This window comes from Alexandromys fortis, unplaced genomic scaffold, assembly GCF_014885135.2.
Source record: "Alexandromys fortis isolate MF-2015 unplaced genomic scaffold, M_Fortis_MF-2015_v1.1 scaffold_1, whole genome shotgun sequence".
Taxonomy (NCBI): Eukaryota; Metazoa; Chordata; class Mammalia; order Rodentia; family Cricetidae; genus Alexandromys; species Alexandromys fortis.
Genome location: NW_026067927.1, coordinates 23,131,112 through 23,157,787, shown reverse-complemented (window position 1 = coordinate 23,157,787; position 26,676 = coordinate 23,131,112). Strand labels below are relative to the sequence as shown.

General features: G+C 48.6%; 2 protein-coding genes across 2 annotated transcripts in view; both read right to left on the bottom strand.

Annotated features, from left to right (window-relative positions):
* The window catches only part of Gan (gigaxonin), a 60,582-nt gene that overhangs the window by 18,537 nt on the left and 15,369 nt on the right, over positions 1-26,676 (bottom strand). Inside the window, exons 2-9 of the mRNA XM_050143907.1 lie at positions 14,644-14,758; positions 11,147-11,497; positions 5,839-6,056; positions 5,517-5,638; positions 3,020-3,132; positions 2,182-2,331; positions 966-1,102; positions 190-318 (exon numbers count right to left, since the gene is read on the bottom strand). Of these exons, the coding sequence (XP_049999864.1) occupies positions 190-318; positions 966-1,102; positions 2,182-2,331; positions 3,020-3,132; positions 5,517-5,638; positions 5,839-6,056; positions 11,147-11,497; positions 14,644-14,758 (1,335 nt within the window). The remainder of the gene's footprint in view (positions 1-189; positions 319-965; positions 1,103-2,181; positions 2,332-3,019; positions 3,133-5,516; positions 5,639-5,838; positions 6,057-11,146; positions 11,498-14,643; positions 14,759-26,676) is intronic.
* LOC126502709 (60S ribosomal protein L36a-like) lies at positions 17,836-18,168 on the bottom strand. The gene has a single exon (XM_050143908.1). It carries the CDS (start codon positions 18,154-18,156, stop codon positions 17,836-17,838), a length of 321 nt encoding a protein of 106 aa, XP_049999865.1. The 5' UTR covers positions 18,157-18,168.

Sequence of the window (26,676 nt, the reverse complement as noted above, 5' to 3'; positions counted from 1 at the left end):
AAGTCACTGAAAAAATATCTAGTACATACTGGACATACTCCCTAAACAGAAAATTCAGAGAAGTCACTAGAAATCAAAGCTGAGACACATCTCTGAAAGCACTGAGGGCAAGGACAGATATATAAGGGCCTCAAGACTGTCCAATTCACAGAGGGAGAGAACCTGGGCGGAAGCCTCAACACTGCTTACCTCTTAAACTCATCGTGATAGAACTCAGACTTGCAGGTGACCATCTCACTGCCCTGGATGTCCTCTCGACTTCTGACGCCTCCGAATACATATAGCTCCATGGCAACACCGCAGGCCACTGCTCCAAACCTGTAGGGCCACAGTCACAGGTGCGGGCTCAGAGCTCAGGACCTCAGTCCTAAGTCCTCTATTACTTGTTCTTCTGTCTGCTGGTCTCTTTGAGACAGGGTCTCATTACGTACCCAGGGTACGCTGGAACTCATTATGTGGACCATACCGGCCTTGAACTCACAGCAATCCTCTTGCCTCAGCAGTCTCCCAAGTGCTGGGATGACAGGCAGGTACCACCATGCCCAAGCAACCCAACTGTTTTTTGTCTTCACATGTTTAGGCACACGTGTGTGTGTGTGTGTGCGCGTGTGCGTGTGCATGTGGAGGCCCTAAGGCTGACATCAGTAGTAATTTCTGGATTCCTTATTCACTAAGGCAAGATCTCTCAACTGAACCCAGAGTTTGCTAACTTGGGTTAGCTGGACTTGTCTAGAAAGCCAGCTTCCTCAGGAACGCTTGTTGTCTCTGCCTTTCCAGTGCCGGGACTGCCTACCTGGCACTGACTCAGGTTCTGGGGATCTGAACCCTGGTCCCGACACCGTGCAGCACACCACACACTCTAACACTGAGCTCCCTTCCCAGTCTCTATGGCTTGTTGTAACGGCACCTGGGCCTTCTGTTTTAGGAGGCACACTGAGGAGCACACAACACACACTCTGCCTCACCTCCTCTCTTTCAGTGGACATATGGCAGTCCACTGCTGGGTCCGGGGATCGTAACACTCTACAGACTCAAACAATTTTCCATATGATCCTCCACCCATGGCATAGATTTTCTTTTTCATAGCTGCATAGCAGCCAATCTGAAAGAAAAAAAAAACCCACAATGGAAGGGAGAGGTACCATTTGTCATTGGAACTGGATGAGCAGACAGCAACTGACGCGGAGAGCATGGTCACATACTTAGGACAAGTGCTGACTCCTAAGAGCAAAACAATGACACCTCCTCGCATGACCCCACAGGGCTTGGGAGGTGGAGAGAGCTGGAGGCACATACTGGAAATCCCCAGAGAAGGAGTCTTCATCCATCTTCAGCAAAGAAGCAGTAACTATACTTTTTGTGAGGCCATGCCGGGCTAGTGTTCTGCCACGAAACTGGACCCCAGCCCCTAATCTTATAAAAAAAAATTTTTTTTTTTTTTTGCCCTGGCTCTCTTCTTCTACCGTTTGGAAGCTTGGCAGCAAGCACCTTTACCCACTGAGCCATCCTGATGTCCCCATAATATATCTGACATTTCACGGGAGCTTTGAAAACCGGGATGGCTGAGATGGGAGTAGAAGGGGCTTTCCAGCATCCGTCTCCTTTCACCAGTATTTGAGTTCCCAAGAGTTAATATTCTTGGAACAACGAGCTGCTCAGTGGCTGTCACAATGCTCTCATTGGACATTGGACGGGTACACAGTAAGAGAAGACAGGATATCCAGATGGCTTGATGGACAGCTCTGCCTGTGACCTGAGGCTAAGTGAGGGAGGCTCACGGGAGGAAGCCACTGCAGTTTTTTTACTTGTAGAGGGCATGAGGAATGCAGGAGAGATCAGGCTATCCACAAAGTATTTTCTACAGACCCTGCAAGCCAGCACTGCTGCTCGGCGGTAGACTAACACTCGCACGGGCTCTTTCCACTTGGGACGTGTAACTGCTGACATGAAGACAAGCTGCCAGCAGAGATCTGTCTAGAATTCTCGAGCCTTGATCGTCTCGGCATTGTTCAAAAGCATACTGAATAATGAAGATGTGTGCTGGGGACTTTGTGTAGCAGAAGAGCACTATGTGAGTCCCTGGGTATGAGCCTCCCCACTGCAACAACCATCCCCAGGAGGAGACACTGACTTTGGAGTCAGCTTGCAAAGACGTCAGCTACCGCAGCCTGTTGCACTCACCTTTCTAACCATGGTCAAGTCAGGTTGCTTTGTCCAGGTTTTTGAATAAATATCATAACACTCCATGGAAATCAACTCCCGGTCACCATCCTCCCCTCCAAGGATGTACAGCATCCCATCTATCTCCACGATCCCAAAGTTGTGTCTTGCCTGGAAAGATAGCACAAACCTTTGTAGGAAAAAGTGGATGTTCAAAGTTTGCTAAATGTCACAGGCACTGTCTTATTCCAGCATCCCAGCAGAGAAGAGCCTGTGATACTCTTTCTCCTCGGAACTATTATGTGTGGCTTCCTCAGCACAACAGACAGAGCCAGTCACTCCTCAGGACCAGGGACCAAAGATGCAGGCTCAGAGATTCTGTGCTTAACCTACAGAACTCAGAAGAACGCCTGCCTCCCAGGATAACTAAATCCGTGACATTGATTCTGAGCACTTATGGGCAGGCAGGCTTCCGAGGAGACTGTGGCAGATGACAAAAGCCAGGTACTGTGGACTATCGGTGGCCAGGATTGGCCCTCGTGGGGAACAGGGCATGCCAGAGTATCAGGAAGCCAGAGGTGCTTATCATTCGCCCCGGGCTTGTGGAGTCTCTGTAGGAACACGAAAAACCAGCGTGTGCAGAGGTGGGGAACAAGAGAGGAAGGAGGCTAGGGCAAGCAACAGGGAGGTGGTGCTAGGCAGCAGGCCACGAGGAGGCAGGGTAGGAAAAGGCAGGAGAGGCAATGAGAGAAAGCAGGGCTCCAGGTAGCGGGCTGCTTCTTCTTTCTATACACTAGAACCCACACTAATAAAGGTGCTGCGGAGAAAAGAAACACCTTGGAGACAAACCGCACCGTACCTCATTCATGGGCGGGAGAGGAGTCCACGTGTTGGCGTCTGGGTCGTACTTCTCTCCCGAGCTCAGCGTCTGCTTATTTTCGTCTTGGCCCCCCAACACAAACAAAAACCCTTCTGAAGAAAGCACAGGGGACACACAGGGCACCTTCAGCAAGTGCTATGGTGCATTTAGAGTTCCCCTCCCCACCCCTCACAGTCTTCTTGTCCCCTGGTGACAGATCCAAACTTATTAGTCACTCTGCCCATTCTACTTTACTCAATACTGTCGTTGTTTGTTTGTGTTTTTCGACACAGGGTTTCTCTGTGTAGCTCTGGATGCCCTAGAACTCGCTCTGTAGGCCAGGCTGGTCTCAGACCCACAGAGATCCGCCTGCCTCTGCCTCCCAAGTGCTGGGATTAAAGGCGTGCGCCACCACCACCTGGCTCAACTTTCTTTTTTAAAATTATATTTGACACTTTTTTCTTCCGTCTCCCAAAAAGGTAGCTTCTCCTCTCTTCTCCTCCCCCTTCCTCTCTCTCTGTTTCTCTCTCTCTCTCTGTTTCTCTCTCTCTCTGTTTCTCTCTCTCTCTTTCTCTCTCTCTCTCTGTTTCTCTCTGTGTGTTTCTCTCTCTCTCTCTCTCTCTCTCTCTCTCTCTCTCTCTCTCTCTCTCTCTCTCTCTCTCTCTCTCTGTGCCTGTCTCTCCTCTTCCCCTTTCCCTCCATAACTCACTGAATAAACTATACCCAAACCCTCAAAAAAATTACATTTGACATTGTACACATTCTATCTCGTGAGTGCGGCTCTCAGCCTCGTCAAAGAGGCTGCTGTCTAGAGGCTAGAACAGTGAGTACCACTGGCCAGACTGCAGGAAGTAAATGACCATAGGGTGCCTGACCTTAACTGGGACATCACAACACAAGCCCTGCATCTAAGGCTCAGAGGACATCATGGAAGAGAGGGTGGGGACAGATGGGCCAGGACATCTGCTGCGAGACAGTGTCTTCTAGACAGGAAGGGAAGCTGCACCAGCGAACTCTCAACAGCTGGGTCGCCTACACAAGACCACAACCGTCCACAGCCAACACAGCAGGGAAAATCTCATAAGGCTCCGTGTGCTACTAGAGGAAGTTCTAGAGGCAGCTAGATAGGTTTCCCAATCCTAAGTGGTCAACCCTAGATACACGTACATACAGACAACATTGACTCAGGAGATTACACACACATATGTATATGTGCGTGTGTATGTACATATATATATTTTACAAAAGGTCATTAATTTGAGATGGGGTCATGGTGGAACACAGAAGAGTTGGCGTGAGAAGAGGAAAGGATAGGAACAGTATAAATATAAAATGTACTCATGAATGGTATTCTCAAAAAATTAAAATTAAAAGTTTCAAGTGCATGTGTGTATGTGTGTATGTACGTGCATGTGCACATGCCACGAATCACATATGAAGGTCAGAGAACAACTCGCAGGAGTTGTTTCTCTCCTTCCACTGTGTGAGCCCCAGGGATTGAACTCAGGTCCTCAGTGGTGGCAAGTGCCTTTTCCCACCTTGTCCAGCCTGACTGATTTAAACCTCCTGCTTGTCTAGAAAGTTTCAAACTTGAACTCAATTTTGGAAATACAGTATTTCCCTGCAATGATCAGAAACGAATGTCAAACCTCTACTGAAGAAAGAGGGCGCTTTCATGCAAGCCCAGACTACTTGACATGTTGCAAGGCATTAATTGTTCCTGTGAAGAAGAACCTCCAGCGAAGCTCTCAGGCACATCAGGACACATGGAGTGAGAGCAGAAGCAAGCACTGGCAACGGGGTTGCCAAGACTCGACTGGATAACTAGAGAAGGCAAAGCAGCAACTCTTGCCACAACCGGAAAACTTAGCTACAAAATGAGTGTATACCGAGCAAAGATTCAAAGAGAAACAGAAACAGAAAAGCCCCATGGATGGACCAATAGATTCTCAATGCTGAAAAGTCACAGAAGATAAATCAAAAGCCACCAGCAAGCCAGCAAGAGAGACACAGAAGCCAGAAGCCGAGACGAGCAAGCAGAGGATGGAGGAGAAAGGTCTGACATGCTTGGCAAGACTTCTAAGAGCAGAGGCAGCACAGGCAGGAGGACAAATGGATGAAGACGAGAAGGGCAGACGAAATGGCTTAGCAGGAAAAAGAGCTTGCTGCAAAGGCAGATAACCTGAGTTTGATCCCTGGAACTCATGTCACCACACCAGGTGGTGATGGAGCCCAGAGCCTGGCCACACTACTATAGGGCCACACTCCCTATCTTTATTTTTTGGAGACAGTATACAACTACATATCCCTACTAACCTAAATTTGTTAGGCAGACCTGGCTGGTCTCAGACTCAGAGATCCTCCTGCCTCTGTCTCCCAAGTTCTGCGATTAAAGGTGTGTGGCACCACACCAGGAAAAATTGCGCCTGCGCATCTGCATAGGCCGGAAACGACATACTCCTTGGTCAGGGCTCTGCTAGAGCTAAGCGGAGCGTACCTGCTGAGAGAACGCCATGGTTAATTCTGGGCATGCTCAGAGGGGCCAGTTCAATCCACAGCTGCCGATTAGGGTCGTAGAGAGGGCACATACATCGCATGGCGGCCGTGGGTTTCCGCGAACTAAGGAAATACACAATTGATGTCTTACATTTCTGTTCACAGTCGGACCCCACGGTCAATGTCAGAGGTCGACACACGGTTAACCATCTCAGAAAGCCAATTACTGTCACGTTTTGGCCCAGAATATTACCTTGCATTTCTTGTGTGTTGTAACCCCCCCTCCCCTCACACCCCTCTCCCAAGGCCCCTGCCACACTCACACTCTTTCCTCCCCTCCAATGGTCACTATGCACTCTGAGTAGCCCCTCGGCTTGAAGCTGGCCAGCATGGCCTCCCCCTGCTGCGGCTGGCTGAGCGGGATGTTGCTGCACTCTTTGACGATTTCCCGTACCAAGGGCTCATTCAGCATCTGCTCCCGCAGGTAGCTGGAGTCCAGCCCTGAGACCCACAGTGCTGACATGACATCCTTCATGTGGACCTGCAGAGGGAAGAGGAGCGACAGGAGAGGGATGACACGGGTATCCGAAACACACCTCCTGACAGTCAGCAGATGGCGGCCCTAACAGTCTATTGGCAGACACCGGCACTCCTCACAGTGCCTGAATATGCACACCAGCCCGCTCTTTTCCTCATCTTAAAAAAAAAAAAAAAAAAGATTTAATTTAACTTTTATTATTTTGTGTGTATGAGTGTTTTGCCTGCATGTATGTCTGTGCACCACATACAGGCTGGTGCTCACAGAGGCGGGGAGCCTCCATGGGGGACTGGGAATCGAACCTGGGAGCTTTGCAAACACAAGTGCTCTTCACCACTGAGCCAGCTCTCCAGTGCTGAAGAGTTTATTTTTACTCATGTGTGTGTTTCTGTGGGCTAGAAGATGACGTCCAGCTCTCTGGAGTTAGAGTTACTCCAGAGGCTGCTGTGAGTTGTCCAATGTGGCTGCTGGGAACTCAAGTTGGGTCCGCCTCTGCAAAAGCAGCAAGTGTTCATAATTGTTGAGCCATTTCTCTAGCTCCCCCTTTTAAATAAAGCTTTATTATTTTATTTTTAATTATCTATGTTGTATAGGTGTCTACAGAACACAGAGCCACCAGAGTCACTGGAGCTGGAGTTACAGGTGGTTGTGAGCCGCCTGATAGCTGCGCGTCCTGAGGATCCAACGCTGGTCCTCTGCGAGAGCAGCACTCCTTCCTAACTGCTCAGCCACTTCTCTGGCCACCCTCACCCCTTTTCTTTCTTTTGAGACAGTGTCTTGCTATGCAAGCCCACCATCCTCCTGCCTCAAGACTCCAGGTCCTGGGATTACAGTGTGTGCCACTTTGTTCTCCTCTCCTTTTTGATTTTTCTTGCTGCCCACAGTCTCTGGGAATAAAGGTTTAATACAAAAAATTATATTTGTATTGCAAAGTTCCAAAAAGTTTCCACACACTGAAGTGTCCAACGCCAGTGGGTTCATGAAAGCGGCCACGCTGCTTCATCTCACTGTCTGGACGGACGGTGACTAAGCCACTCACGGAAACACCAGAATGGTAATAATGAACACTGTGTGGTAAACATTAATATTGTAAGAAAATCAGCAAAGCCAAAGGTAAAAAAAAAATCCCCAGAATTGTATAATAATTCATGCAGTGATCATGGTTCAAAACTACTTGACAGCTTCAGGTAATTTTGGGTCTCTGACACTTGGGCATGCTCCTGGTGATTATGGCCATAGACTTGATCCAGGACCACCTCTGTGGTTAAGGGGACTCTCTTGAGTAACTTAAAACATACTTTCCCATGCTCTGAGAGGCCAGATTAATCAAAGCTCAGCGAACTGCCCTGCTCCCAGGTCACCCTGAGCAAGAGGATGACCCAGCACAAGTCAAGGAGGACTAGTGCCTCCTAGTGGCTTCTGTGAGTACCTCCCTTCCTCAAGTACCTACCATGGAGCAGAAAGCCAGGTGCCTACTTGCAGCTAAGACCTCAAGCGTGGTTGTACACCCTCACAGGCTTACAAAATTTAAAAACTACAAGATAATCACTCAGAACTGAGTCAGTCATTGCCAAGAACAATGAACGGTGTAGTGATGCACCCCAAGGTCGACTCTCTGAAACCAGCTCAATACATTCTTATTTTGAAACAAGCAACTGGAGAGAATTGAAAACAAGCTAGATCCCCCATTGGATCCCAATGGGGACCCACAGGCTGATGCTCTCTAGGACCCTCCCCCAACTTCTCCATTCTGTTTTTGTTGATATTTGCTTGTATATTACTTTTCAAACAGAATCTCACATAGCTCTGGTTGTCCCAAAGCTTGTTATGTTGACCAGGATGACCTACAAGACAGAGATTCACCTGCTTCTGCCTCCTGCGTGCTGGGATTAAAGGTATGTGGTGTCCGGCCTCCCTGTTTAACTAATTACAATTTCTTTTTCTTTTTACATCCCAACCAAAGTTTCCCCTCTTCCCTCTCTTCCCATTCTGGCCCCTTCTTCCCCCCCCCCCCCATCTACTCCTCCTGTTTCTGTTCAGAAAGGGGCAGGCCTCCCATGTGTATCAACCAAGCATGGCATATCAAAGTTGTCATCAGACCAAGCACCTCCCCTTGTATTTAGGCTGGGCGAGGCAATCCAGTATGAGGAGTAGGGTCCCAAGAGCCAGCCAAAGCACTAGGGACAGTCCCTGCGTCCATTTTCAGGGTCCCACAAGTAGACCAAGGTACATAACTGTCACATATATGTAGAGGACTACAATTTAAATTGAGTTTTTTGTGTGAGTGTGTGTGTGTGTGTGTGTGTGTGTGTGTGAGAGAGAGAGAGAGAGAGAGAGAGAGAGAGAGAGAGAGAGAGAGAATATGAATGTGGTGTACTCATGCCATGGAGTATGTGCAGAGATCAGAGGACCTCAGAGGACCACGTTCAGTTGTTAGTTCTCCCTTTTACCTTGCTTAAGGGGTCTCTCTTGTTTCTGCTGTGCTGTGTACTCCAGGCTGGCTGGTATAGAGCTTACAGGTGAGTCTCCTGTCGGCACCTCCCATCTCACTGTAGGGGCGCTGGGGTTATAGATGTGCACTGCTGCATCCTGCTATCCATCTATCTACCTACCTATCATCTATGTAGCTATCATCTGTCTATCTATCCGCCTGTGTGTCTGTCTGTCTATCTATCTATCTATCTATCTATCTATCTATCTATCTATCTATCTATCTAAGTTTTCCAGGATAGTGTTTCTCTGTGTTGCCCTGGCCATCCTGGAACTCACTCACTCTGTAGATCAGGCTGGCTTTGAACTCAGACATTTACCATTTACCTGCCTCTGTTCCCCCCGCCCCACCCCGTAGTGCTGAGATTAAAAGGCGTGTGCCACCACCATCTGGCACTGGTCTTGCTTTTTTAACACAGGTTCCAGGGAATGAACTCAGGGTGACGGGTTTGAGCTGGAAGCCATCTTCCATGCAGAGTGCCACACATTCCCTGCATGGTGTCAGTCACTCCAGGGAAAGCCTCAGAAGAGCTCTTTTGCCAGACTCCATGCTCCACTCCTCCCTGACGGTGCAGTGCCTCATGAGAGGGTGGCCTGACACTTCCCACAGCAAAGGTTCCGTTGCAGCTCAGAAAACTCCAGCTTAAACTACACTTCACCATTAAAAGCAATGTATGACGGAGAGGATGGCTTTAGAGGTGCCCAGCGTATTGTGAAGTACACGGGCCTCTCTCTCAGGCTGTCTCTGGGGGCAGATGTGAGGACCTGAGTCTCCTCGGGGATATTAGGTTAAATAATGTGAAAGCACTTCACTGCTCATGTTTTGTTTTCTGAGACAGTGTTTCACTATGTAGCCTTGTTTGGCCTGAACTCACATGGAGACCAGACTGGCTTTGAACTCAGAGATAATGTCCATCTCTGTCTCCAAAGGGCTGGAATTAAAGTATCTGCCCATACCCAGATAAGCATCCCTTTATTTTTATTTTTCCTCCTAATCAGCTCAGGGCCCTCTGACTCTAGTTGACAAGTTAGTCTCTTACCTGGCACCCTAGCTGCCTGGAGTAGAGACCATCAGCTAAGCAGCCAGTTAGGCCTTCTTCATGCCCTGCTTTAAATATTCTGCAGATGCCTTTGGAAGGCAACATAGCTGCTGAACTGAGGGCACTGCATGGCCACCACAGCTGCCTGCTGCTGAACTGAGGGCGCTGCTGCATGGCCACCTCAGCTGCCTGCTGCTGAACTGAGGGCGCTGCATGGCCACCACAGCTGCCTGCTGCTGAAGCACAAGTCTGCCTCCAGCAATCTCTGTCTTGGCCACAGCATTCTGACAGCCTGCACTGGACCCTTGTCCATCAAGCCTCACTAACTGCCAGCAGCCATTTTCACTCAGGCCAGAGGGGGAGCACTTCCTGGTGGGCAGCCCGAGGTTAGTGGGAACAGTCCTTCATGGGTATGAAGGTCTACCTTGAGTAGCACAAACACAGTCATCATGTTATTACCCCTCTGCACACACACACACAGGGCCCTTCATTCCTGCCTTTGATCTTAATTGTTAGCCTAGGATGAACTGTGGCACAGAGAGGAGGGAATGGAAGAGAATAAGCTGGGGACAGCAATGCAGAGACAGCAGCAGTAAGAGGGTCCATAACACGACCAGGACTGGGTGCAGGAGCTAACGAGGGCTGTAAAGAGCTAAAAAAGAGAAACCATTAGCCAAGTTACTGGAAGATTTCCAGAGAACTTCTAAGATGTAAACTCTGAGGGTCTCAGAGACCCTAGGCCTGAGAACCAGAACGCTCGCCTCTGTAAGAACTGAGGGTCAACACCTGAGGCCCTCAGAAGCTGTAACAGCTATAGGAAGGAACCCCACTGCCCACTGCTGCTAGAAACCTAAGATGATAAAGCTGTCAAATGCCAGGACCACTGGTAATCAAAGCCCAAAGCAGTAAGCTTCCAACCCGAGCATCTCCAGGCTCCAGTGTAAGTACACCTGAATAGACTGGACAAACAGGATCCTGGCTCTCGGCGCTCAGAGTGTGAGCCTTTGGGTCTGGGGCACTTGAGGACCTGGGACTGCCAGCTATGGAGTGTTTTTCCTTGCCATCTGGGAAAAGCCAAGGATCGCAGCCAGATGCCTGCAGATGGCCTGAGAGACTGACAGCTTCAGCAATAGATGGAAGATGTTTCCCAGAGATCCTTTCGTCACAGCTTGGTTGAGTCTTCCAAGATGGAGAAGACAAAACTACTACCATTTGTGTTAACAATAAACAAAGGGCTGACTCAAAAGGGCTCGCCCTCCGAGTGTGTTGACCTGAGCCTGATCTCCAGACCCATGTCAAAATGCTGGGCACGGGGATGTGCAGCATGGCTGGATCCAAGGCTGGGGAGGCAGAGGCAGGAGGAGGATCTCTGGGGCTTGCTGGCTAGCCAGTCCATCCTAATAGATGAGTTTCAAGTTAATGAGAGACCCTCAAAGAGCTGGACAGTGTTCCTCCGGGACACCATCATGGCTGGCCTCTGCCCTCACATGCATCCCTCCCATCACACAAAATAAACACATTGATGCAAAGGGACCGCGCGGCCATGTCCCGAGTGGCAGGCACCTTTCTCATCTCTGTGTCGTGCGCTATCCACCGAATCACCGCCTCAAACACGTATTTTTCATTGCCAACGTTCAGCTTCTCAAGAGAGATCACTTCTTTGAGCTTCTGCGGACTCAGCTCCAGGAACTCCTCTGTGTTGCTGACATCTCGGAAGTGAGTCTCCAGGTACTCCGTGGCCAGGTAATGCACATGGTGCAGGCAATAGTGCAGCGCGAAGTCGCGGATGCCGATGCAGTTCTCCGCAGCAATGCAGCCCTCCAGAAACTCACAGCACAAGGTTTTCAGGTCCGTCAGCAGCAGCAGGTCGGCTGCCTGTACAACATCTTGGATTGTATCTTCATTTAGCCTGATCTGTAAGAGGACCATAAAGACTTTATATCTGAATGCAGACATAAAACCCAAACCACCAACTTAGTTCTAGTTCACAGGAAATTCCCAATTTTTTCTCTTATCTTTAAAGGTTTATTTTTAATTATGTGTATGTGCAGATGAGTGTGGATCCCACTGGAGCTGGAGTTATAGGCAGTTGTGAGATGCCAGGAACTGAACTCAGGTCCTCTGCAAGAGTAGGAAGCGCTCTTAACAACTACATCATTTCTCCTCGAGGCATCCAAGGGCCTTCTCTCACAGCAGAAGTGTCTGACTTTTAGCCTGTTCACCTGTCCAGGCCTTCCCCTCCTGTGCCTGCATGATCCACCCTCCTCCTGTTGAGGGAGCTCAGAGTTGCAACTCACATAACAACTTGGCTGAGCATTTAGGAACAGTGGAAATTAGTGAAAATTGGAGTTATCTCCAGATTCATCAAGGTTTCTGTCTGCCAAGTGGGTGCAAGCCTCAAAGTGGGGGGCTTTGTATGTCCTAGGCAGCCTGCACTCAACACCGAAGCACGTGGGCCTCAAACTTCCATCTGCAATCAGTCCCCACTGTACTGGTTACCCTCCCTCTGAGCCTTTAGTTTTCTCCAGTGTTCTGACCGATGCTTCTTTCTCCCTGTCTCACGCTTCCCAATGCAACCATAAAATGCCGTACCACAACTGAGCTCCCCCAGGCTTTGCTGCTTCAGGAATGAGAGAGTTCAGGGTCCAGCAAGAAACCTTTAACCACATCCTATGCATTTTCGTGCTATAATTTAAAAACGTGTTCTTACCAATTGCCTCAGAAACTGAGCACCACTGCAGGAAGTAATATTCTAAGTGAGGACATTCTAACTGGGGATATCACTAATTTTTTATTCTTCTTTTATCTTTGTTGTTGTTTTGGTTTTGTTTGTTTGTGCGTGCTCTGGCTGGTTTTAAGTCAACTTGACACAAGCCAGAGTCATCAGAGAGGAGGGAGCCTAAATGAGGGAACGCTTCCATAGGATCAGGCTATAGGCGAGCCTGTAGGGCCTTTTCTTAACTAGTGACTGATGTGGGAGGTGGGCTACCCCTGGGCTGGTGGCCCTGGGTTTTGTAAGAAAGCAGGCTGAGCGAGCCATAGAAAGGAAGCTAGCAAACAGCACCTCTCTATGGCCTCTGCACCACCTCTGGCCTCCAGGACCCTGCCCTGTTTCAGTTCCTTCAGTGATGAACTGGGCTGTGGCAGTGTGAGGCGAATAAGCCCTTTCCTCCCCTGCTGCTTAGTCATGGTGTTCATCACGGCAATAGCAACCCTGACTAAGACAGTGCGCGTGCACTTTAGATCTCTGTGTGGGCGCATGCGAACCAGGACACCCGCAGAGGTCAGAGGACCTTTCAGGAACCCATGGTCTCTTTTTACCTTGTAGGTCCTTCAGAATGAACCAGGTGATGGTGATCAGGTTTGGCAGCAGAGCTTTTATCCACCAAGACATCTCTCCAACCTTCCTCCCATTTCTATTTTTTTTTTTTTTTTTTTGGCACTGCTTGGGATGGAACCCAGGGCCTCATGCATTCCAGGCAAGAGCTCTACCACTCAGCCACATCCCCAGCCCCAAGAATATTAAATTCAACCAGAAGACGGGGAATAACCTCAGATACAAACCCATGAAGAACACTAAATACATCTCAATTAAACCAAACAGCTAATTTAGAAGTTTGTCATAGCTTAAGTTGCCACCTGGATCCTAAGGTTTAAACTGGGATGAATGCTGGCAGCCAACCTGCAGACAGCCCCGGATGGCAGCTGGAGCCTGCAGCCTGCACAGAGCACGCCCTAGGTGGCCCAGCACCTGCCGTGCTCGTAACTCAAGTCAGCCCTGGCTGGGCAGACGCCTGAGTCCCCACCGCTGCAGGACGCTTCCGGGATCTGAGCTTCGCTCATTTCCATCTTCAAACACATGCGCACCCACTGCCTTCTGTTTAGGAAGTTTCTCTGAACTGTTTCCCCAATGCTACAAAATCATACCACACGCTTCTAGTCGGGGACTAGAATCCCTGACTCTGTGGGCAGAACAAACACATTTAGAAAAGACATGCAGAATGCTTAGAAAACGACTGGGAAAACAGACCCCCCCCCCCGAAAAGGGGAAGTGGGGAAACAGCAGCGACGGAGGAGGGGTCATGGAGAGGGCAAGATGTGAGAAAGACCTTGAGAAATGGGGAAGCACACTTTCACACACAGAAATGGACAACACACTACCCTGGCCAAAATACCAAGGAATCTTTGTTTCTTTGTTTTGGAGACAGGGTTTCTCTATAGTTTTGGGGCCTGTCCTGGAACTCGCACTGTAGACCAGGCTGGCCTCAAACTCAGAGATCTGCCTGCCTCTGTCTCCCGAATGCCGGGATTAAAAGTGTGCTTTTTTTTTTTGATTTATCTTTATTTACTTATTTGTGTGTGGGGGTGGGTGGGGGGTGTATGTGTGTTTGTGCACGGAGGCCAGAAGATCTGGACCTGGAGTTCCAGGTGGCTGTGAGCCATCTGCTGCAGGTGCTGGGACTGGAAGAGCCGTGAGCTCCGAGGTTTCTCTGTAGCCCTGCTAAGGCTGAAAGAGGTCTATGGTAGAACTTAAGTTACAGAAAGAGGACGGGGTCGGGAAAGCAAGAAGAAAGCAATCTAGGTGCTGACCATTCCTTGCCTGCGTGTTATCACATCTCCGAAGCCAGGTGGCACAAAGAGTAGAGGGAATGCAGGGAGCCAGGGCAGGGGTGGGGTGAAACGCAGCCACCAGCGAAGACCATAAGGGCGGCTTTCACTGGGAGGCGCCTTTCATGGCAATGACCCACAGGAAACTCCGTTTCTACAGAATAAGTCACAGTGCCCAGAGAAGCCCGTTTCCACGCAGACAGAGAAGGTCCTGACAGGGTGGATGTTGGGCAAGATCAGACTCAAGATGTGGTGGCAGGAGTCAGCGCTGAGGGGCACACATGTTCTTCGAATCTCAGCCTGGAGGGTGGCCCTCAGAAGAGCAGAAACTGGGGCAGGGACAGAGCCTGGAAGATGCCAACAGACGCCCCCGATGGAAGAAGATGATGTGCAAGTACCACTCTGAGAGCTGGGAAGCCGCTGCTGGGCCTGGGCCCTGGGTCCCACCATACCTGCCCACTGAAGATGTAATCCAGGATCTCTCTCATAACCATTACCGATATCCCTTCAAGTTCAATCTTGTAAGTGGAGCCGTCATCTTTGGGAGGATTATAGTTTAACTTTGTCCTAAGAAAGGGAAAACAACGTAAAATTCCTATGAACCAACAGAAACAGCTGGAAATGTTTATGTACTAAACACTATACCATAACATTGGACTGAGCAGCAAGAATACCTCCACTTACGGAGTTTAGCTTTAGATCAACATACATAGCTTTATTTAAAAAACACTGGCCCGAGTATGCGCAGGTTACTTAGTCTGTTCCGGGGTTTACTCTTAATTATGTGCATGTGTGCCCACACGAGTACAGGCGCTCACGGAGGCCAGAGGCATCGGATCATCCTGGAGTTACGGGTAGTTCCGAGACAACTGATGTGGGTGCCAGAAACTGAGGTCTTCTGCAAGAGCAGAAAGCCAGCGATACACAATGAGACCTTGTCTTTAATTTAAAAAAAAAAAAAAAAAAAGAAGAAGAAGGTGTGGTGGCTCTGTGGTTAGGAGCACTGGCCGCCCTTCCAGAGCACCAGGTTTGATTCCCAGCATCCACGTGGTGGCTCATAACAATCTGTAACTCCAGTCCCACGTGAGTGAACCCTCTTCTGGTCTCGGTGGGTACCGCATTCATGTGACACACAGACACACATTCAGGAAAACACATATATACATAAAAGTAATCAAATCTCAAAAAAAAAAAAAAGAAAAAGACAGAAAAAGTTAGAAAAAAAGGAGAGCTACGTTAAGAAAATTAGAAGATTACCCCAGAATGTTGAACATTTAAGAATAGGTTTATCTCCAAGACAAATAAAATAATACCTAGTAGTAAGTACTCATGAGTAGAGAAAGACAGACCAAGCTGTATCGGCATGCTGCCTAAGGATGCTGGAAACAGGAATGGAGTCCTAGAAGCTCTTAGAAGGAAGACAGGCCACAAAGGAAGGAGTGAAGATCAGAGTGGCTTCCTACTTCACAAATAGGAAGATGTAATACCAGGGAGAAAGAGTCAAGATTCTGACGGGAAAACATTTCCAACTAAGATTTTTGACAACCAACAAACTGTCTAAACATGAGGAAAATCCAGGTGTGGCAGCACAAACTTCAAATCCCAGCAGCTGAGAGTCAGGGGCAGGTGTATCTTTGTAAGTTCTAAGTTGGGTAACATAGTGAGACCTTGTGTGAAAACATACAAACAAGAAAACAAAAGAAAAAAACAACAATAAAACAACAAAAAAATAAACAACCCAAAAGAGATTTTTTTTTTAAATCCAGGATAGAAGCCGGGCGGTGGTGGCGCACGCCTTTAATCCCAGCGCTCAGGAGGCAGAGGCAGGCGGATCTCTGTGAGTTCGAGGCCAGCCTGGTCTACAAGAGCGAGTTCCAGATAGCCAGGGAAACGCTACACAGTGAAACCCTTGTCTCAAAACGAAACTGCAGGATAGAATACAGGCATTTTTCAGGCACACAGAGTCACCAAACAGCTTACCAACCTTTCTGAGAATGTGGTTGGGAAATGTATTCCAGCCAACCACAGAAGTCGGCCCAGAAAGAAGACACTGCACACAACGCAGACATGATTCTGTCACTGCGCGGGTGGTGGTGCCACACAGCCCAGGAGAGGGAAGGAAGCAAAGGCTGACGGTGACGAGCAACCCCTGGATCACAGCCGGCTACCAGGACAGGAGGCCCCTGCAGATCTTCAGGAAGATGGATGGTATACCCCCAAGTACCCATAAAGCAGGCATAAACACTGTTTTCTCTGGCATTGAAATTCCTGACTACTTACTGACTCTAAGTCTGAGCTAAGGACTAACTGGGCCTCCACTCGTGGCGCCATAGGGTCTATCTGTACGCCTGGTACTAAAAATGAAGCCTCAGGCAAATCTTCAGAAAAAAGATGGTACGGAAAATACCAAGCCTCCCAAATGCACACGCGCAAGCATGTCTCCTAGCAACCTTTCACCTGGGATGTCATGGCTACTGACATCTGTCTGAGTCACCGTGCTGGTGACATTGCCACTCCGTTTCCAATTCCCCCTCTGTGAAAGTGGGCCTGAGTCTCTTAAAGCCGTTTTCTTCTTCCCCTGGAGTAATGGTGAGCTTTTCAGAACAAGCCGGTGGAAACAAATCAACTAGACAAAAGTAGAAACAAGACTGCAGGACAAGAGAGCTGTGCTTCCTGGTTCTGGGGTGTCACTGGGGAGTCCCCACAATGCAGGCCTTTCCTGGCCTCTGGTTCCTGCTCTGCCAGGCTATCCAGGCTCCACCGTCAGTCACTTCCCTAGATCAGCTTTCTCAGACACCTTACAAAACCAATTTTCACCCAGTTGCACCTGTGTGGCTTTCAGGCCTTGCAGTGAGCCACAGGCATGTCTTGCGCAAGGTCAGCCCAGGGGCTGTGGCTGCTGCTTACATCTGTTACTCCTGTATTTTAAGGTTTCCTTTTCGACTAGCCAACCCAGGGCTACCCCAATCTCCTGTTACAAACTCTTTTTTCAGAACCAGGGAGAAAGCTCAGCAAATAAAGGAGTCTGACATCTGGTGGACACAGCAATGACTTCTGCAAATTGTTCTCTAATCTCCACAGGTGCTGGGGCACACCACTCACCCATTCCACCCCTCCCAAAAATGAGTAAAGCCCAGAGACTATGAACCTGGTAGTGGTGAGGCATGCCTTTTGTTTGTTTGTTTTTGCTTTTGGAGACAGGATTTCTCAGTAGCTACAAAGCCAGTCCTGGAACTTGCACTGTAGACCAGGCTGCCCTCAAACTCACAGAGATCCACCTGCCTCTGCCTCCTGAATGCTGGGATTAAAGGCGTGCGCCACCATTGCCCAGAGGGGCATGCCTTTAATCCCAACACTTGGCAGTCAGAGGCAGGCATACCTGAGTTTAAGTTTAGCCTGGTCTATAGAGTGAGTTTCAGGACAGCCAAGAATACACAGAGAAATCCTGTCTCAAAAAACAAACATAAAAAAATCCCAAACAAAACAAAACAAAACAAAAAACCCCAGAGCATATAATGCTCTTGCAAAAGACCTGGGTTTAGTTCCCAGCACCCACATGGCTGCTCAGAACAATCTAATCTATTAATTTCTTATTTTTTTTTAGTGAAAGCTCATGATTTTATTCTCTTCATAACAAGATCAGCTTAGAACTGGATCACTTGGCCCTTTCTCTTCTTATGATCTCCCAGTTCAAAATGCTTGCATCTCTTAATAGCCAGCATCCTCTTAGATCTGCAGTTGGGCTCCACACATTCCAGTCTCAGCACAATCTTCTTTGTAGTTTTCACCTTTTTGCGGAAACTAGGCTTAGTCTGCCCACCATAGCCACTCTGTTTCCTATCATAACGCCGCTTTCCCTGGGCATACAAAGAATCTTTGCCCTTCTTGTACTGGGTCACTTTGTGGGGTTGGTGCTTGCCACATTTCTTGCAGAATGTCTGGCGGGTCTTAGGAACGTTCACCATGTTGGTGGGTGCGATATCGGCAGAGAAAGCTATTAATTTCTACTTCAGGGGAACCGATATCCTTCTGGTCTCTGGGTACAAGGTACACAAGCACTATTCACATACATCCATGAAAGCAAGGCACTCAAATATAAATAGATACTTATATATAAAATAAAAGTAAGTAAACCTTAAAGACAAAACAACAACAACAAAAAAACACCCTCCAAAACTTTCTTGTTCAACTCCCTGTGCTGTTTCTCTGACCTGGACTGATACACAGAAGGCTATTAAAGACATGCTTAGCTAGGGTGGATTTCTCTCATCTTAATATCCAAACAAGGCCTGGCTGTGCTGTGTTTTAAGACACTGCAGGATGAGGGAGCTGAGCTCCTAGGGCAAAGGCCACTGCAAACTTTTCACCATTGCTCTTTTTACGATCTACTTAAAAATAACTATACTGTTGCATGTTTTTCCAACAAGAGGGGATCCATTTTAAACTGTGCCATGTTCTCTGAACAGGTGGTAGGACAGAGATGACTGAGAGGAGAGAAAAATGACCAGCTTAAATATGAACTATGTCACTCCAGGCTTTTAAAAAATGGAGTCATTTTCAGAACCCATGAAAACTTAATTTTATACTCTACACATCTAGAGACTAAGTAACAAAACTAATATTAATTTAAATTCACGTGTTCCCCTGTCTTCCATCAGCCCCCCACCACAACACCACCTGAGCAGACCTAACTGCTACCCCAGTGACCAGTCCCCAGGGCCAGCTGCTCTACAGTCACACATCTGTAGATCCTCCCCCACATATGAATGTCCCCTTCAATGTGACAGACGTATATGTGTATGTGTGCCTGTGTATGTGTGTGTATGTGCCCCACGTTCTCTTGACAGGATCTCATGTATTTCTAGCTGGCCTCAAACTCAAAGAAAACAATACACTTCTGATCCTCCTGCTTCCGCCAGCTGAGCACTGGAATCACAGCTGTGCATCATCACACCCACCTGGCTTAGGTGGTGCCGCCAGCCGGGGCTTCGTGCATGCTAGGCCGACACTCTGCCAACTGAGCCACATCCTAGCTCCTCTGCTGAGCTCCCAGGCCCGAGGCAAGACTTCTTATTACTGTACTCCTACCAGGAAACCCAGCAGGTTTGGAAAGAAAACAATGCTCTTTGGTGTCCCCCTAAAACTCATTTGTTAAAGGGTCAGTGCCCCCTGCAAACAGAATCCAGGGCCTTTGGGAGGTCACAGGATCTTGAGGGCTCTACCTCATGGGTAGCCCATGCATTGTGGATTTGGATTTATGGGTTTGGAGGAGATTTTCTTCAGCTTTGCCTGAACAAGCATTTCTTCTATAACATTCAAGTTTAGTAGACTTAGAGCAACTGAGCTAAGCAACCATAGACCGAAAACATGGGCTCAAACACTCCTTTCCTCCTTTAGGTTGATTTGCTAGGGTACTTTCTCACAGCAAATGAGATGTAACCAACATAATATCCAACAATTATCTGTAACACTCTAAACTGTTAGTTGCTATTAAATGGTCAATGTACTGCCACAAAGCAAATCACCACCTGACGATTTCAGGCGTGACAGAGCTGAGGGAGAATCAGACAAACATGCAGGACTTTCTAATAACTTGATCTGTTGTCCTCTTCTGCATACATGTGGTGCACATACATACATACATGAAGGCAAGACACACACAGACAGGACAGTGACAAACAGCAGCTCTACAGGGCTTGTCTTCTCCGCTGATGCAGACGCTCATTCCCTTCAGGAAGGGAATGCAATGTCCACGGAGTCAGGGCACTGTGGTTTGGGGTGATTCATGGCATGAATCACAAGGCTGCAATGCTGGTGTCACCTGGAACTCTGCGGCTATGAAGCAGGCCTTCTGAGGAGCCCAGAGACAGCCTGTGCCAGCACTTTTGCCCCAAACTAGTCATTTGTTCTTTGGAGACTGTGTTTTACAGGTGACACTCCCTCACAGACTCCCTTTTCTGTTTTTGTGAGCTTCCAGAAGCCACATGAAATGGTTTAGGGCAGTGAAAGCCCTGTATGTGACACCGTACTGGCAGGCATGTGTATCGGCACATTTGTGTAAACCCACAAAATCCACACCCACCCGAGGGAACCCAATGTGAGCCACAGTCTGGCTTACCATGTGGTGTCAACATAGGTGCGCAAAATTGAACAGACATGCCATGCTAGTGGGGATGTGAGGGTACTGGACGGGGGACTGTGCATATGTGGGCTGGGGGAAATGCAGCATCCCTGTTCCTTCCTCTCAATTCTGTCGCGACTTACAATCGCCCTAAGACATACGGTTTAGTTTAAAAAATTTTTTTAGTTGTGTCTGAGCATAGCTTTGTGCACATGAGTGCAGTGCCTACTGAAGCCAGAAGAGGGCACTAGATTCCCTGGAACTGGAGTTACAGATTGTGAGCTGCCTGATCCAGACGCTGGGAACTCAGGTCCTATGGAATAGAACTACACACTCTTAACTGCCGAGTCATCTCTCCAGTCCCTAAAGGCTGTTATTTGTTTTGTTTTGTTTTGTTTTTTCAAAAGGTCTTTTCTGCTTCCACCTGAGGCAGTATCATTTGCTGCTAACACTTCAATCAGAAGATGGTACCCTCTGGCAGACTTTGGATGGCACAGAGCTCCAGCAGCACAGCAGCTACCTCCCAGCTCCTCCCAGACACAGGAGGAAAGAATTCACACTGAGGTCCCAAGACTGACAGAGCTCTCAGAGGGAGGCCTAAGCAACCGGGGGCTGTGCACTGGGAGCTAGAGACTCAAGCAAGCTTCATGCACAGTCCCACCACATCTAGGTGAACCACGGGATCTTCTTAGTGTGTTTTCTGTAGCCAAGCCACAAAAGGGAAGTGAGAACAAGCGACAGAAGTCGGGGGGGGGGGGGGGAGCTGCCCATGCAGTATTAAAGAGGAGGGAAAGAAACGGCACCAGGCTGCTGGATTCTGAATGTCATTTTATAAACATTTATGTGTATGTGTGTAAGTGCATGTACATATAGGTGCTTGTGGGGTACAGAAGAGGTGTTGGGTCCCCTAGAACTGGAGTTACAGGCAGCTCCGAGTCACTAGACGTGGGTGGTTGGACCTGAATTCAGATCCTGTAAGAGCAGCAAATGCTCTTAACCACTGCACTGTCTCTGCAGCTTCCAAATGCATTTCAAAGGGTGACATCAACAGTGTTTATGCTACCCCTTCACTCTGATTCTCCTCCAGCCATTTCTTCTTTGTATGAAAAAAAAAAAGAATATGGTGCTTTTTTTTTTTTTTTCTCTCATACAGATCCTGTATTGAATGACTTTACAAGTAGTTCCCTGGGCTGACCTCCCGTTCTAGAGAGCTGCTACAATCAGATATCTGGGTCTCATCCTAGACCGACTAGGTCAGCTTCAGATTGCATAATAAATGTAAGACATCCCTTGGCTCATCTGGCCTGTTCCTGCTGCCTGGAATGCTTCTAGGGCCTCTCCCCGACATCTGCATGCTCTGGTCCCCCACACACACCTGCACAGCCACCCTCACCTCCTCATCCCTGTTCGTGTTCGTTTTCACGGGGCTGATCCTCTCTCAATGAACTGCACCTGCTTCACATCAACTGCCATGAAAACAGACTGCAGCTCGCCTGTGATATTAACAAAGTCAATTCCACAGAACCTAAAATGATTTAGATTAGGTTAGCCCCCAGGCATACCTGTGAGGGATCATCTAGACTCGGTTCACTGAGGTCGGAAAACCCTAGTTCTGGGTGGCGCCATTCCACAGTCTGCACCCTGGACGGCATAAAAGCAGATCATGAGCTGAGCACCAGCATCCGCCTTCTCTGCTCGCAACTGCAGATGCAATGGGACCAGCGGCCCCAATCCTACCACCCTGCTCTGTCGGCCACAGTTGACCATAACGTCAAACCATGACCCCACATAAACCTTTCTTCCCTTCAGCTGCTTGCTCTGCCAGCAACAGAAAACTACCCAACACACTGCCCTATCCCACACCGATACTCATGGTGCTCGGCACATAAGGACTGGACACTGAGCACACAACCAGAGTGGGAACTGATGGGTTCCAACCCCGCACAACCCGTGACTGGAATGAAATGACCCCAGCTGTTTGGACAGGGCACGAGTGGCCAGCACAGCAGCTGAGAGCATTCACCATCACGTGCCCAGACGAGGATGTTTGCCCTCAGCAGGTCAGACGCACTGCAAAGTCTAAGGTCCAAACACTCGCCCTCAGCTGGCTGGTGCCCTCGCATGGCAGCTGCATGGAAGGCTGGTTGAGAAGGAGGCTTCTGTTTGTGAGTCAGCTAGCTGAACCTCATCTTCCTGCGCTTCCATGTCCCATACTCACCATCACTATGGCTGCAGGGAAACCCAAACTTACAAAGTGGTATGGACTCCAAAAGGCTTCTAGAGCCCGGGCCTCAGCTCAGGTGCTGTGGTCCCACCTCCCAACACCCTCCCCAGGCTGTGGCACAGGCACAGGCAAAAGGGTGCTTCTCGCTCTCCTCGGGGAGCCTGGCCTCAACTGTGCAGAAGGAAACTGCTCTGGCTGTGCTCTGTGTCACAGGAGAAAGCTAAGGGTTTGTCTTTGATAGCCATGTGGCTTGAAGGAAGAAGATGGAATTTACATAGGGAGGCCATGTTTTCTGAACAGAGACTGGGAATTCAGCATGTATTAGAACTTAACAGAGGATTGGGGTAGGGGCTGCCGGTAAAGTGTAGACTGTGGGACATGGGGACCTGTGTCTGGATCCTCAGCACCTATAAGAAGCCATGTGTGGGTGGTCATGCATCTGTGACCCTAGTGCTGGGGTGGAGACAGGCAGGTTTCTAAAGTTCGCTGAATGGCCAGTCTAACAGGTGGGGCTTTGTCTTTTAAAAAAATTAATGCTTTTAACTTATTCTTTTTTTAAAATTTTTTTATTTATTTATTATGTATGCCTGTATGCCGGAAAAGGGCACTAGATCTCATTATAGGTACCTAGGAGGCACCATGTGGTTGCTGGGAATTGAACTCATGACCTCTGGAAGAATAGCTAGTGCTCTTAACCTCTGAGCCATCTCTCCAGACCCCTTAACTTATTCTTTGACAATGCCATATACATATACAATGTATCTTTAAAAAATTTATTTATGTTGAGTGTATTGGTGTTTTGCCTTCCTGCCGCCTATGGAGACCAGAAGAGGGTGCAGGATCCCCTAGAACTGGAGATGGTTGTGAGTTGCCATATGGGTGCTGGAAAGCAAACCTGGGTACTCTGAAGTTCATGCTCTTAACAGCAGAGACAAGGCTCTCCAGTCTATACAATGTATCATGATCGATTCCACCCTCAAATCCCTCTGGACCCCACAAAACACGCTCCTCCCACCTTCATGACCTTTCTAAAAAAAAAAAAAAACAGTAACCCACTGGGTCCAATCAGTGCTGCCTGCATGAGCACAGGCAACCCACCAGGTCATGAATATCCCTGATATTCGTGACTCCCCCTCCCCCAGCAAACACCAATTGACAATAGCTCTTCAGCTTGGGTGAAGCCGCCCCCCATCTACTCTGGCATTACTAGCAGGCTTGGTCCTGTGCAGGTCCCTGTAGCCGCTGTGAGCCCATGAGTGCATCAGTCTGTTTAGTCCTGAAGAGAGCATCTCATAGCACACTCCTCCAAATCCTCCGGCGCAGACTCTTTCTGCGATGTTCCCTGAGTCTTGTGGGAGTAGATACAGATGGAGAGATCCTGTCTAAAAAGGTAGGGTGGAGGGCTGGAGAGATGGCTCAGTGGTTAAGAGCTTTGCCTGCTCTTCCAAAGGTCCTGAGTTCAATTCCCAGCAACCACATGTGCTCACAACCATCTGTAATGAGATTTGGTGCCCTCTTCTGGCCTGCAGGGACACATGCAGGCATAACACTGAATACATAATAAATAAATCTTTTTTAAAAAAAAGGTAGGGTGGGTTACACATGACCTCCAGGAGCATGTGTACACACACATAAGCTACACACGTGTATATACATATACAGGACAGCTATGGAAACATCTACAGTGTCTATAGGAGTTTGGGGATCGAGAGGTAGCAAGCAGCACACACGGCATCCCGGGAACAATGGGAATGAAGATTCACAAGAGACAATGACCTCCAAGCAGAAAGAGCCACCCCCGCAGAGAAAGACACAGCCAATGACCCCAACAGTACAAACTATTTGGCTTAGTCTTGTGCAACTAACCCTTCCTTGTCCCAGTGAGAATGTGAGGTAGACAAAACTTTCGAGAGCCAGCTGGTGCTTCCCCCACTCTAGCAGCCAGGGCAACAGCACTCCTTTAAAAAAAAAAATTATTTATTTATTTATCTTACAATATTCTTTCTGTGTGTATGTCTGCAGGCCAGAAGAGGGCACCAGACCTCATTACAGATGGTTGTGAGCCACCATGTGGTTGCCGGGAATTGAACTCAGGACTTTTGGAAGAGCAGGCAATGCTCTTAACCTCTGGGCCATCTCTCCAGCCCCCGGCAACAGCACTTCTAAACAAACAGCATGAACAAAATCAAATGTGTTATCAACTCCTGGAATCCAGGTTTTAACTCACTCCTGTCACACATTACTGTCCACAACTCTCTTCTTTCCAGGCTGCTCAAAGTCTGTTCCTCCACTGGATGCTCCCCTTACTAAATGGTACTGTTTCAATCCAGCTGTGCAAGAAAAAAATTAATAAACACTGGAGGAATAAAGATGGTACAAACTGTAGGTGGATGCTGAAACTGGCGAAGGACAGTGGGTATCATCATTTCCCAGATCTGTTTCCTGGTTACAAAGGAAAAGCTGCATTGGCCAAAAGATGTCTCCAGTTGTGACCCAACTAAAAACAGCTGGTGCCGGGACACCACTGACATCACGGTGTTTTAGATCTGAAACACCCAGAAGGTCACACTCTTATCATGGCTTGTCATCAGGGGCAAACCTCTGCCCAAGTCACAGGCCACCCTATGAAGCATGCAAGCCAAAAAGGAACAGCTGATGACTGCCACAGAGAGGCGGACCCATCTGTGACCCTCCCCATCTGTCTTTTAACAGTGCTCTTAAGGATGCATGTATGTATGTGTGTGTGTGTGCTTGTGTGGGTTTACGTGCACCACCTGTGTGCAGACACCCACAGAGGCTAGAAGGGGATGTTAGGCCATCTGGAACAGGCCACTGTGTGCTGTCTGAAGTGGGTGCTGGGAACTGAACTTGGGTCTTCTGCAGTGAGCACTGGTAGCTGAGCCATCTCTTCAGCTCCCTCTTCTCGTCTTTCTAGACCTCAGCTCTGCAGAGCTGGCCAGTTACCTTGTACAGCATCCTTCAAGTCAGGGTTGGCTAGTTTCTATGGGCACACTGTGGTTGTAGGTTAGGGGCAGGAACGCTATGGAAATGCTGAGGTGCCCGTATCTACTGGGAAGAACCATCTTCTATGGGTCAGTGGGCTACATGGTTCTGAGGGTTCTCCACTGCAACCACCACGTTTCCTTTTTGAGGAAACTTTGGAGATTATTTGGGAAAATATAAAAATCCCTTTCTCTCAAATTCTTGCCCAGTGCTCAGTACCCACCAGTGGATCCGCCTGCAACAATGACCACAGTGGCAAGGATGATGTCCCTGTCCCATCTCTCTCTGGCTACCTTCCTGTCTCCCAAACAACACACACACTGGGCTCTTTGAGCTTGCCTAGCCTGGCTCTGAACTCACGATTCTCTTGCTTCAGCCTCCTTTAATGCTTAGTTTCAAGGTGTTCTATTCCAGGTCTTTGTAAGAGACACACTGCATCTCCTCTGTCCCATATGTCAACACATTCATTCATTCATTCATTCATTCATTCATTCATTCATTCATTCATACATGGATGGCTGTTTACTTTATTCTAATTATAATCCAGCACAGTCCCTTGCTGTTCAAGCCGCCTTAGCTCAGCCACCGGCCTTTTCTGAGGCTGGCTCTTTTGGGTCCCTTCCTACTTTTCAGCACAAAACACTTCAGGCTCACAGAGTTTTCCTGCCCTGGCACCAAGCCAACTAGGTCTCTGAAGACATTAGAGTTTTAAATGCCATCTGATTCCACTCTGGAAGCCTCCCTCTGGCGGCAACAGGGTGGAAGACAGACGGGGACTGTGCGTGGAGGAAGGCAGGCCAGCGGGAGCCGGAACAGCCTGGAGCCAATGGAAGCCGGAGCCTGAGTGGGCAGTTATGGCGTGGAGGAGACAGACTCCAGAGCCCAGAAGTGATGCCTTGGCACTGATTAGATGCTGAGGGAAAGAGGGGAGGAGGCCTTTCGCCAACAGCTCTCAATTCTCTCCTGGGGAGCCTGGTAGCACATTAAAGGTAATGGAGGGGATAGTGAGGTGGCTCAGTGGGTAAAGAACTTGTCTGTAAGCCCAACGACCTGACTCCATCCCTAGGAGAGAGCCAAGCCCACAGAGTTGTCCCCGACCTCCATACACTTGCTGGCTGTGTACCACCTCCCCATATA

Excerpts from the sequence above, each read along its gene's own strand:
- LOC126502709 (XM_050143908.1), bottom strand. The coding sequence starts at position 18,156 with ATGGTGAACGTTCCTAAGACCCGCCAGACATTCTGCAAGAAATGTGGC.